General features: G+C 38.9%; 1 protein-coding gene across 2 annotated transcripts in view; it reads right to left on the bottom strand.

Moving 5' to 3' along the window:
* The window catches only part of LOC140187767 (ras-related protein Rab-34-like), a 60,752-nt gene that overhangs the window by 22,970 nt on the left and 24,936 nt on the right, over positions 1 to 12,846 (bottom strand). For both annotated transcript variants that reach the window (XM_072243459.1, XM_072243460.1), the window contains exons 4-6: positions 4,773 to 4,838; positions 3,679 to 3,780; positions 348 to 412 (exon numbers count right to left, since the gene is read on the bottom strand). In XM_072243459.1, coding sequence (XP_072099560.1) covers positions 348 to 412; positions 3,679 to 3,780; positions 4,773 to 4,838 — 233 coding nt within the window. The remainder of the gene's footprint in view (positions 1 to 347; positions 413 to 3,678; positions 3,781 to 4,772; positions 4,839 to 12,846) is intronic.

Raw genomic sequence — 12,846 nt, 5'->3', positions numbered from 1 at the left:
CTTGTTGCTTGGGAGTACCTCAAGATATTGGACAAAATAGAGCACTTGATAGCCCAATGACTACTGATGTTACATCAACAAATATATCATTCCAACAGCAAATGAGATGAATGACATTTCTGTGATGCTCCGGAAATCCCGTTCCCTTCGGTAAGTAGTGCAAGAGGATATTTTATGAACCAGCTGAAAATCTCACAAGAAGGGCAGTCACAATCAATGAACCAGCACCTCCTTTGTGCAGTACTAGGCAAGCATCACAGGCTATGTTTGATATACATGTCAACCTCCTCTCCAAATCTGATAAAACTACATTTCATGATATCAGAACCACAGAAAATAAAGTGTACCTTGGGCACCTCTGTAGTACGTTGATGCGATACACTTGAATCTCTCCTGACCTGCTGTGTCCCATCTATTGGAGAATACATGGAGATGTTTAGACTTATTTCAATATAACTCCATCCAAACCTACCTTTGTTTTATCATAATCTTGCTATTTGTAACTAACTATTTGATTTGCTCTGGCAATTTTCACATTTTAGTCTGTTCATGTGACCATTAATCTGGTTCTTCCTCAACAAGGAACTGTGTATAAATCCTGCTTCACCACCCCACCCCCATACCCTTTGTTCTCTCGGTTTATGATCCACTTGCTCATACTTTATCTTAATTTGCTTTCTTTTATACTTTTCTTTTACTATTTTTACCTCAAATTTCAAGTCAACGGTAGCTCAGTGATGAAAAGTAAAGGATTTATTATTCAGTGTTAAGGAACCTACTGTTGTTATTCCCTCTGGGGAAACAGAAAAGGGAGATGCCATTCCAATTTTCAAGCATGCACCATCTCCTAATTAGATTATGACCATATATCTGTTCTTGTAAAACTGAAATTCACCAGAATATAGCATAAAGTTAGTAATCCCTCTATGCCAACCAAAAATCAATGAACAAAACTAACACTCTGCAACATGCACACTGTCAAAAGGGCCTCACATGCCACTGAATTTCCTTTCTGAGATTGGGTGGTGTTGGCTGATATTTCTGTGATTCTAAGACTGCCTTTAGCAAACCTACAGGCCATATATCTGGCCCTATTCCACTTACCCTATTCCATTCTCTAAGCACTGTTACTGCTTCACTATTCTTGGCCTTACTGAGTAAGAGAGCTTCACAAAGGATGTCAAATATACATAATTTCCCCAGGAAAAGGTCATCCAGTCATTCCTGTGACAAATACTTGGAAGAACAATCGATTGAAGAAGGAGCATGATAGAGCAATTTCAATTCCAGTTTATGTGAGGGAAAGAGGCATGATATTCAGTGTTACTATTGGTCAGACCACAGTGTTCTTCATACCAGCAGAGGCTTCACTCCTCACCTTTGTGCCTGTGCCTCTCTGCCTGGATGTGCTGCAGTTTGGATGTGATTCTGACAATGAGTGAACTCAGTCTAAACTGAAACCTCTGCACAAACATTCACAACCAGATTCAGCAATGGAACTGCACATCTGGACTTACTTTGCTGCACCTAAGTTAAATACTATGCTGCAATACTCAGTTACAACATCTTTTGAGAGCAATTTTGAGGGATGAAGTATATTTCAACATATTTACTTCTGAATGTTAGGTTCTGTTTCTGTAATAATTCTTGGAATAAAGTTTCTTTTCTGTTTTCCAATACCTCTCAGAATTGTTATTTTACTTCTGCTTTCCACTTAACAGTTTGACCTCTCATTCCAAAATTAGGGTTATGTTTTGGCTTCTCTCAGGGCCCTTATAAGACCAGTATACTTTCTTCAGAGAGGGGCTATCTAAAACCACGATTCATAAAAGTACACCTGTGGTGTTGATACCTTTCACCCCAACAGGGCCAGAATCTTACAAATTTCATTATGCCTTACCAAATCTATACAGGAGCATTGGTTCATAAGTTTGCTATATAGCTTATTAAAAGCCATAGAGTATTCTAATACACCTTTAAAATTCAGACCTACCCTTGTACTTCACATAACTTTCAGGAATGTGCTCTTGCCTTCTTCTTTTGCTAGCAGTTAGTTGCAAAGATGCTGGACTGCCCTAGTCAAGAGTATTTTACACAGATAGCCAACAACCTATTCTGCCTCAAAATTCAATCAAGTTGAACCCAATCCTGCTTTCAAAGCAAAGTGTTTCCTGCTTGGTAGCTAGAGACCACTCAAGGGTCAATAAATCAATGGTTCATTGATCAGTCATCAATTGTTATTAATCAGATATTATAGAAAATCAATGAGGTATCGGCATATTTTGTTCAAAGATATATACGCAGCATTCATGGTTTACTGAATACTTATTTATGGTTACTGAATATCAATCAGAGATCAAATTGCATTGAGTATGGGTCAGTGAGCACCTATGAACAGACTACTATCTCTTGATGGGGGGGGTCACTAAATATCAATTAGGATCAATAAGTATTGATCAGGGATTGCAAATAATGATCAAAGACCACTGAATATTAATTGGAGCCATCAGAGACTGCAAATGGTGGGACCTAGAACAAGTTGGAGGAACTCAGCTAGTTAGCCAGTGTGTATGGAAGCTCAAATGGACAGCAGCATTTCAGGCCAAGTCCTTTCAGCTGAACTGAAATATAGATAGCCAGCACAAAATGTTGGGGGGAAGGGATGGAGCAAGAGCTGGTGAGGGTAGAGAGTGAGAATGGCATTAGAAGCTGAGAAATGATAGACTGAACAGAACTAAATGAATTAACTACATTAAATGGGTTATATCTGAGGGCACTAAGAGAGAAATCCAAGCAGATACAGCCTGTCTGGTATATTCTGTTGATCATGGGGAATGGAAACTATTAAGTGGCTATGTCTCTTCTTAAGCAATTACTACAATGCTCTGGTTACAGAGTTTCCTGCAAGTGAACATGTTTCATCTCCGTGCTTTATCAAAGCCTTTTATAATTTTGAACACCACTGTTAGGTGAGCAATTTCAAGCTCCTAGGTGTCAAGATCTCTGAGGATCTAACCTGGTTCCAACATATTGATGTGGTTATAAAGAAGGGAAGACAGTGGATATACTTCATTAGGTGTTTGAAGAGATTTGGCATGTCAACAAATTCTCTTCTAGATTATGTATTGCATTGAACTGCTGCTGCTAAGTTAACAAATTTCACGTCACATACCGGTGATAATAAACCTGATTCTGATTATATCTTCCCTTAATTTTCTAAAGGTCAGAAATGACACTCCATCTTGGTTTACCACATAATAAGAGTCTAAATTCATTGGTATCATGCAAGCCAATCATCTTTTCACCCTTTCCCTCTTTCCCAAAGTACAGTGCCTACTACCTTCATTGCTTTTGTACTTCGCTTCTACATATGAATTGAATAATTCTCTATGCTTTTTTAAACAGGTTTATCAACTTTGTTTTATCATCTTCAATGATCAATATATACAACTGTATTACCTTTCTGCAACCCTCTTTACAAAATGCACTATTTCTCATGACTCCATATCAAATTTTGTCTACCTTGTAAATGTCCTATTTCACCAAGTTGTGTGTAAATGTGCTACAACATGACCAAATTCTATTAAATACATGCACTGGATGAGAACAAATACTTCTTAGTAATAAAAGCTGATATGGTTTAATATTTGCAATCGACACATTCAGCTGCATACGTACAGTTGCAAACTGAAGGGGACTCCCAGTACTTCGAACCGTTCCATCTCAAAATCCACTCCAATAGTAGCTTTGTAATTCTTGTCAAAGATATCCTTACAGAAACTGAAGGGAATATGGAAAAATTTAAAAGGTACGAAATGCCTATTTCCTCACACTTCATCAAGACAGACATAAACAGCAAGATATACAGCCGATTTGGTCAGGTTACAGGTCCAACAATTCAGAAACAAATGTTAGCAAAATTCCCTCCAAAACAGATGAAAAATTAAATTGTTATTTAAAACTATTACTGTTATTAAAAGCTGCTAATTAAATTGTACTGATTGTTTTTAAGAATTTGCATTATTAATACAGTTAAAATTTTATTTCAGATTTCCAGAGTCTGCTGTTTTTTGACTTTCATTTTGAATTGTGAATATGAAATTACAGGATATTTAGAAACATAAGAAATAGGAGCAGGTATAGGCCATCTGGCCCGTCGAGCCTGCTCTGCCATTCAATGAGATCATGGTTGATCTGGCCATGGACTCATCTCCTCTTACCTGCCATTGCCCCATAACCCTTAATTCCCCTACTATGCAAAAATCGATCCAACTTTTTCTTAAATATATTTATTGAGGTGGCCTCCAATGCTTCATTGGGCAGAGAATTCTACAGATTCACCACTCTCTGGAAAAAACAGTTCCTCCTTATCTCCATCCTAAATCTACTCCCCCGAATCTTGAGGCTATGTCCCCTAGTTCTAGTCTCGTGTACTAGTGGAAACAACTTTCCTGCCTCTATTTTATCTATCCCTTTCATAATTTTATATGTTTCTATAAGATCTCCTTTCCTTCTTCTGAATTCCAGTGAGTACAGTCCCAGGCAACTCACTCCCTCCTCATAGTCTAACCCCCTCATCCCTGGAATCAACCTGGTGAACCTCCCCTGCACCACCTCCAAAGACAGTATATCCTTCAAGATCCATCTTCTTCATTGAAGTCCTTCAGGGAAAGCAATGTGTCATTCTCACTAGTCTGAACAAAATGAGACTCCAGATCCACAGCAATGTTGCATAACTAGGCATGATGCCATTATAGTATGTCCATACTCACCGGTTGATTAAACATGTCTTTCCCACTGACAGGTCCCCAACCACAATAATCTTGGAAATCTTCAACCTGAAATAAAAACACATTCATTTTAGAAATCTTACAAAAACTATGGAAAAGTGCATATATGACCTACTTCTATATCTGACAAAAGCTTATCTCTTCCTTTGGGGAGTCCATATTATTGTATTCATGGCATTTTACTGCCCATTATTTTCACAGGGGAGCTACTGAATTCAAAGTCAAAGTTTAATTTATTGTCACATCCACAAGTAGATACATGCGTAGACACAATGGCAGAACAGTTGCAATACCAAACTATGATGCATTGAGACAGGATGCATCTGTAGATGATGTATGAGTTCTTGTTTTCCACATGGTCTAGAACAGGGGTTTCCAACCATTTTTATGCCATGGACCATAACCATTAATAAAAGGGTCTGCAGTCCCCAAGTTAAGAACCCCTAGTCTAGAGCAAAGTGAAGAACAAGAGAAATTACATCTGATGTTGATCTGCTGTGACGGCAGGCAAACTGGAGATGATCCTTGGACTCTGGCATGGTGACCGAGGACTGGAAAATTGCAAATGTCACTCCACTCTTTAAGAAAGGAGGAAGGCAGCAGAAAGGAAATTATAGACCAGTTAGCCTAATCTCAGTGGTCGGGAAGATGTTGGAGTCAACAGTTAAGGATTAGGTTATGGAGTACCTGGTGACAAGATAGGACAAAGTCAGTATGGTTTCCTTAGACCTTGCCCAAAAAAACCAGTTGGAATTCGTTGAGGAGATTACATGTAGGATAGATAAAGGGGATGCAGTGGATATTGTACATTTGGAATTTCAGAAGGCCTTTGACAAGGTGCCACACACGAGGCTGCTTACAAAGTTCAGAGCCCATGGTATTACAGGAAAGTTACTGGCTTGGTTAGAGCATTGGCTGATTGGTAGGAGGCAGCGAGTGGGTATTAAAGTATCTTTTCCTGGTTGGCTGCCAGTGGCTAGTGGTGTTCCGCAGGGGTCAGTGTTGGGACCGCTTCTTTTTATGCTGTATACCAATAACTTAGATGATGGAGTAGATGGCTTTGATGCCAGTTTTGCAGATGATACAAAGATTGGTGGAGGGCAGGTCGTGTTGTGCAAACTGGTAGGCTGCAGAAGGACTTAGATAGCTTAGGAGAATGGGCAAGGAAGTGGCAAATGAAATACTATATTGGAAAATGCAAGGTCATGCACTTTGGTAGTAGAAGCAAATGTGCAGACTATTTTCTAAAAGGGGAGAAAATCCAAAACTCTGAGATACAAAGAGACTTGGGAGTCCTTGTGCAGAAGACCCTAAAGGCTAACTTGCAGGTAGAGTTGGTGGTGAGGAAGACAAATGCAGTGTCTGCATTCATTTCAAGAGGTCTAGAATACAAGAGCAGGGATGTGATGCTGAGGCTTTATGAGGCACTGGTGAGGCCTCACCTTCAGTATTGTGAACACTTTTGGGCTCCTTTTCTAAGAAAGGATGTGCTGGCATTGGAGAGGGTTCAGCGGAGGTTACAAGGATGATTCTGGGAATGAAAGGGTTATCATATGAGGAACATTTGCTGGCTCTGGGTATGTACTCGCTGAAATTTAGAAGGATGAGGAGAGATCTCATTGAAACCTTTCAAATGTTGAAAGATCTAGACAGAGTAGATATGGAAAGGATGTTTTCCATGGTGGGGGAAGTCTAGGACAAGAGGGCACAGCCTCAGGTTAGAGGGGTGTCCATTTAAAACAGAGATGCGGGGAAATTTCTTTAGCCAGAGGGTGGTGAATTTGTAGAATTTGTTACCACAGGCTCTGCGGAGGCCAGGTCATTGGGTGTATTTAAGGCAGAGGTTGATAGGCTCCTGATTGGACACCACATCAAAGGTTACGGGGAGAAGGCCGGGGAGTGGGGTTATGGAGGGGAAAAAGGATCAGCCATGATTGAATGGCAGAACAGTCTCAATGTGCCAAATGGCCTAATTCAGCTCCTATGTCTTATGATCCATATCATCTCTGAGCATGGAGTTGATTTACACCATAACCAACCTCTAGAAGTACTTCATTAAGATTGATCTAAGTGCTACAGGGTAGTAGTCATGACGCAGGTCACCATGCTCTTCTTGGGCACTAGCAATATACATGTCTTTTTGAAGGAGATGGGAACCTCAGACCATGTAAGTGAGAGATTGAATACTGCAGCCAGTTGGTCTGCGCAGATCTTTATCCCCGTCTTAGGGAGCTCTTAGGTCTCATATGATGCTATGATTATGGCCTTATGGGGTTACTGTTAACTAGAATTAGTTTAAAAGAGTAAAGCATCCAATTTTTATGAATTGTTTAAGTCCTTAGCCCCAACTCAATGCTCCTTCACTGCTAACAGCCCACAGTTCCTACAATTTCAGGGATCTTTTCTCTAGAAGCATTTCATACCCCCTATCTCCACTACAAAGTACCCAAGTACGTGGAGATGTGTGAATCATTTGTCATCAAATTCCATAATGCTGACCAGCTTCTAAGGAGTTTGGTTTGGAAAATGGAAATAGTGACACAGATAATTCTTCTGGGAATTACAAAAAAAAAATTAAGGAAGCTTCATTCTATGCCTGGAATGTGCCATGCTTCATCTGGAAAAGTTTAATATAGACTTTTTACAGGTTGTCAAAAACAAGAAAATCTTAAATAATAACTAACATCTGAAGCTTTAATGGCTGGGAGATAGTAAAGTGTCCGATGAAAGCTAGGAAAATAAAAACATTACACACTTCATATAGATACAGGCAATTTATCTCTGAGGTATTTGTTATGTTAATAGACATGGTGACCAAAGCAATCACCACTTCATTACTTGTTGATTCAGTGTCTTAAACTGTCTTTCTCTAATTGTGGCACTGAAACCTTGTGGAAACATGTCACACAATTTGCTGATTTTCGAAAGTAAATGCTCTGCCACTCTTGGCAATGCTCAGCATGTTTACTTTTAATTTGTAGTCAGCTACATGAAAAATTAAGCCATCTCACATAGACCTTCATTCTATTTAAGACTCTGTGTAGATGTTTCACTTAAAAAAAACACAAAACAGCTTTTTTAGCCACCAACCTCCTCCTCCTCCTCCCTATTTTAACCTTTGCTCAGTGAAACAACAGCTTCCAAGTTTGTATGAACAAAGCCCGTTACCTAGCTACACATGAACTGAAGCATATTATCAAAAATATTATGCACAGAGCTATCTTAGCAACCATGTGTTAATCAAGCTTCATTATCAGAGTGAAAAATCTCTAATACCGAATGTGCTATGTGCTCTCTATAAACCAAACAAATTTCTGCATAAATCGATATTTGTAAACTCAACTTGTACATTTTACAATAAGCACTATACTATTTCATCTTGTAAAGAACATTTTCTGTTGTCTAATTAGTAATGGGTGCAGTAAATATCCATAATTATATAATCAACGTATCGAGTGTTTCTTTGCATTGAGATCGAAATATTGACCCTGCTGGGTTTCAGTGAGCAGACTGAATTGTTAGTTGGTGCAGTTTACTCAACATTAACTAATCCATGTTTGCCCTACATTTGTGAAAAGAAACTTGCTTTATTTGAACACTGAAACTTTTAAGAGCAATCTGGTAACATGTATGTTAGAGAAACACACACTCTGTTGGAGGAAATGTGCCTGAGTTCTGATTCAGCGTCATGGTAGGACTACATATTACAGTTTCTTGTCAGCGTCACTGTAGTAATGCCATTCAGTGTGGTAAAGCCATATAGAGTAAGAATAGTACTGGTTACACAGAATAGTTTTGGACACAAAGGAAAATGGAGAAATGATAGGAAAATTGTGTTGAGATCAAAGTTTTGCAGTGATGTTACAAATGCAACAGAACATTTACACATAGACTAATGAAATAGGATGTTAAATGACCTGATCTTACACTCATGAATGAGCTAGCAATTCAGATCTCTAGAACTGAATTTTTTTCTCCCTGTTAAAGAGGATAGGGGACAAATATAAGTCAAAATCATATTAATAAATAACAAATATATATCAACATGAGGTCTACTAATTTTATAAAGACCTTATTCCTTTCATCCGAAAGGCATCTGGCTCAGTGATTTTACTGTGAGTTCTGGTCTCACTTCTTACTTGGATAGTTAACATAAGGATGAAAATAAAAAAGAGATGGTCAACAAAGGAGAGGAAAATGGAGATCACCAGTGGGGTGCCTTCTTGCAGTCTTGGGATACGAGTTCCTAATCTTGATATTCTGCTTCAGCAAGGCTTGCCCATGTCATTTTTTCATGGTCTTCTGATGATTTTGTGTCTTTTTTAAAAACACATGAGAAGCTTTAAACTGTGCCCAAAAGAATCCAAACATATTAGTCCTGGTATTATACATTGCCATGACACACAGGACAGGGTTGGTAAAGGGAAGTGGGAGATTTAGGGCTATGATTTACAGATTATAAATCAGAAAATGTCTTACCTATGGAAGTAAGTATGCACTTACTGAGATGCTGATTGTAGAAGGTTAGTACCTGGGTTTGTTTCCTGTGTGCTTATCATATTTTAACCAAGCAAACAATGGTGCAGCCAATAATCAACTTCAAATATAATAGATGCCAGCTTGGACTTCTAGAGTTCAAGAAACCCAGCAGCAATAGGGAGGCAGAAGCTATTGGTAGGATGAGCAGGAATGAAGTCTGTGAAGCTGAACTTTGGAAATCGAGTACAAATTAGTATGTTTAGTGTGTAGATAAGCTATGGGCAATTTGCATGGGCTAAACCTGCAAAGAGGTAATCCTTTCCCTTCTTATGATCATCCTATCTTCCATTTCCTCATCCCTTTCAGAACTTTCTCCCATACCCTCTCTCACTCATGGTCCAACATCACCTCTTCCCCTTCTTTCTATCACCTTTTCTCACTGTTACCATAGGAGACACAGAAGCCTGAAGGCACACACTCAGCGATTCAGGAACAGCTTCTTCCCCTCTGCCATCCGATTCCTGAATGGACATTGAATCTTTGGACACTACCTCACCTTTTTAATATACAGTATTTAATAATCTATTCAATATACGTAATTGATTTACTTGTTTATTTATTATTGTTTTATTTTATTATTATTATTTTCTCTTTCTGCTAGATTATGTATTGCATTGAACTGCTGCTGCTAAGTTAACAAATTTCACGTCACATGCTGGTGATAATAAACCTGATTCTGATTCTGAATCACCAGTATTTACCTCTGCCTATTTGGTCACAAGAATCCTGATCTATCAAAATCTAGACCCAGGCTTTCACCGCATTTCTATTTGTGCCAGTTCCAATGGACATGTTTCTGGGATGGCAGGTTGTTGTATATAATATAGAACATTACAGCACAGTACAGACCTTTTGGCCCTAAATATTGTGCTGACCTTTTAAACTACTATAACATTAATCTAATCTTTCCCTCCTACATCACCCTCCACTTTTTTTTTATCATCCACGTGCCTATCTAAAAGTTTCTTAAATTCCCCTAATGTTTCTGCCTTTACCACCACCCCTCACCACGCACTCACCACTCTGTAAAAAAAACTTAGCTCTGGCATCCCCTTATACTTTCTTCCAATCACCTTAAAATTATGCCTTCTTGCATTAGCCATTTCTGCCCTGGGGCAAAGTCAATGGCTATCAACTCGATCTATGCCATTTATCATCTTGTACACCTCTATCAAGTCACTTCTCATCCTCCTCCTCTCCAGAGAGAAAAGCCCAAACTTGCTCAACCTATCCTCATAAAGCATGCTTTTAAATCCAGACAGCATCCTACTAAATCTCCGCTGTACCTTCTCTGAAGCTTCCTTATCCTTCCTAGAACAAAAATATTACGTGTGGTCTAACCAGAGTTTTATAAATCTGCAACTTTACCTCGCAGCTCTTGTACTCAATCCCCTGACTAATGAAGGCAAAGGCACCGCACACTTTAACCACCCTATCAATTTGCAAGGCAACTTTGAGAAATCTATGGACATTGACCTCAAGATCTCTCTGTTTCTCCACACTGCTAAGAATCCTGCTATTAATCCTGCATTCTACCTTCAATTCAACCTTCAAAAGTGAATCACTTCTCACTTTTCTGGGTTGAACTGCATCTGCCACTTCTCAGCCAACTCTGCATCCAGTCAATGTTCCATTGTAACTAGTATTTCTGAGGGAAATGGGACCAGTATAAACTGGATGGTTTACAGTTGGGCAAGGTTGGAATCAATGTCCGAGGGCAACTGTTTGTAGTGCTTTAGGGAAGGGAACACGGCAGGGGTATGGGAATCCAGGCAAAAAGACAGAGAAGAAATGCAGAAAGCTAAGTAAAAGTTAGAAAGAGCGCAAAAATTACTAGATTCTAAAAGGTTAATGAGCGTAAGGGCACTATCTGAATGCCATAATTTTCAAAACATGGTCAGTGAACTTGTGGCACAAATCAGTACAAAGGGGTCTGATATAGCTCAAAGTTTTCGGACGGATGGACTCAGTGTCGGCTGTGGTCGGCTGCTTCCAAGGTATCGGCAAGTTGGCGGTGCCTGGAGGTTTATGGCAGGGAGTTTCTCCCTTTTGCCGCCTGCTATCGGGGACTCGGGAGTTGATCGACTCGGGAACTTTTAAGACTTTATTTACCGTGCCCATGGTTTGTTCTTCATCAAATTATGGTATTACTTTGCACTGTTGTAGCTATATGTTATAATTATATAGTCCTGTCAGTGTTAGTCTTTGGTTTGTCCTGTTTTCTGTGATATCACTCCGGAGAAACATTGTATCATTTCTTAATGCATGTATGCATTTCTAAATGACAATAAAAAGAAGACTGAGTGTTCTCATAATCTAATCTAATCTAATTACAGAAATGTGGGTGCAGGGTGGAGACAATTGGAAATTAAATATCTAAAGGTATCAGGTAACATGGAAGAATAGGTAGGAAGGTAAAGGAGATAAGGTAGTGCTCTTAATTCAGGATAAGATCAGGGTTTATAGTGAAAGACAATATAAGATCTAAGGAGCAGTATGTTGAGACCATCTGGGTAGAGATTAGGAATAGTAAAGGGGGAAAAAAATCATCAGTAGTAGTTGCCTATGGGCCACCAAATAATAACCTTACACTGGCACAGGCAATAAACCAAGAATTACCTGACACATGTAAGAATGGAACTCCAGTTGTCAAGGGGGACTTTAACTTGCACATAGAATATAATAAAAATTTTTATAATTATATAAACTGGAAAAGGCTGGCGAAAGAGAACACAAGCCCCCTGGAAGATGAGGAGGGGGAAATTAGTAGTGGGTAATGTGGAAATTACGGATGATAATTTTTTAAAATATAATTTTTATTGAGTTTTCAAAATGAATACATGAAAAGGTAATGTCTACCCTCCCCCCCTCCCCTTAACCCTCCCCCCCCCCCGATATATACTCCTACCTAAAAAAGAAGAAAGGAAGAAAGAAGAAGAAAAAAAGAAAAACTGCCTGGACATTGGAAGGTTTCCACATGCTCCATGGGATTCAAAATAAATTTAGTATATTTATTTATTACTTTCCCCAAGGGACCAAGGTCTTTATCATCGGAGCAACTAAATATGCCATCCTATCTTTTGTAAATAAGGGTGCCAAATATTCAAAAATGTTTCATATTTATCTCTTATATTATAAGTAATTTTTTCGAGTGGAATAGAACTAGCCATTTCATTGTTCCAACGACTCATACTTAAATACGAATCGGATTTCCAAGTAACTGCTATAGCCTTCTTAGCTACTGCCAATGCAATAAAAAAAACAAAATGAATGATAATTTTGTGTCAGTCTTCTCAGTAGAGGTTATATCTAACACACAAAAAAGAGATGTTATGATGCAGTTGGAGGTGAGGACCTCAGTACAATCACTGTCATTAAAGTGGTAGGCCTAATGGTAGACAAGTCCCCTGGTCCTGATGAGATGCACCCCAGAGCACTGAGAGGAATGGCAGAAATTATAGTGGAGACATTTGTGATATTTACCAAAATTCTCTGGACTCAGGGCAGGTCCCAGTGG

The sequence above is a fragment of the Mobula birostris genome, chromosome 25, assembly GCF_030028105.1.
Source record: "Mobula birostris isolate sMobBir1 chromosome 25, sMobBir1.hap1, whole genome shotgun sequence".
Classification (NCBI taxonomy): Eukaryota; Metazoa; Chordata; class Chondrichthyes; order Myliobatiformes; family Myliobatidae; genus Mobula; species Mobula birostris.
This window is presented reverse-complemented; position numbering and strand designations above follow the sequence as displayed.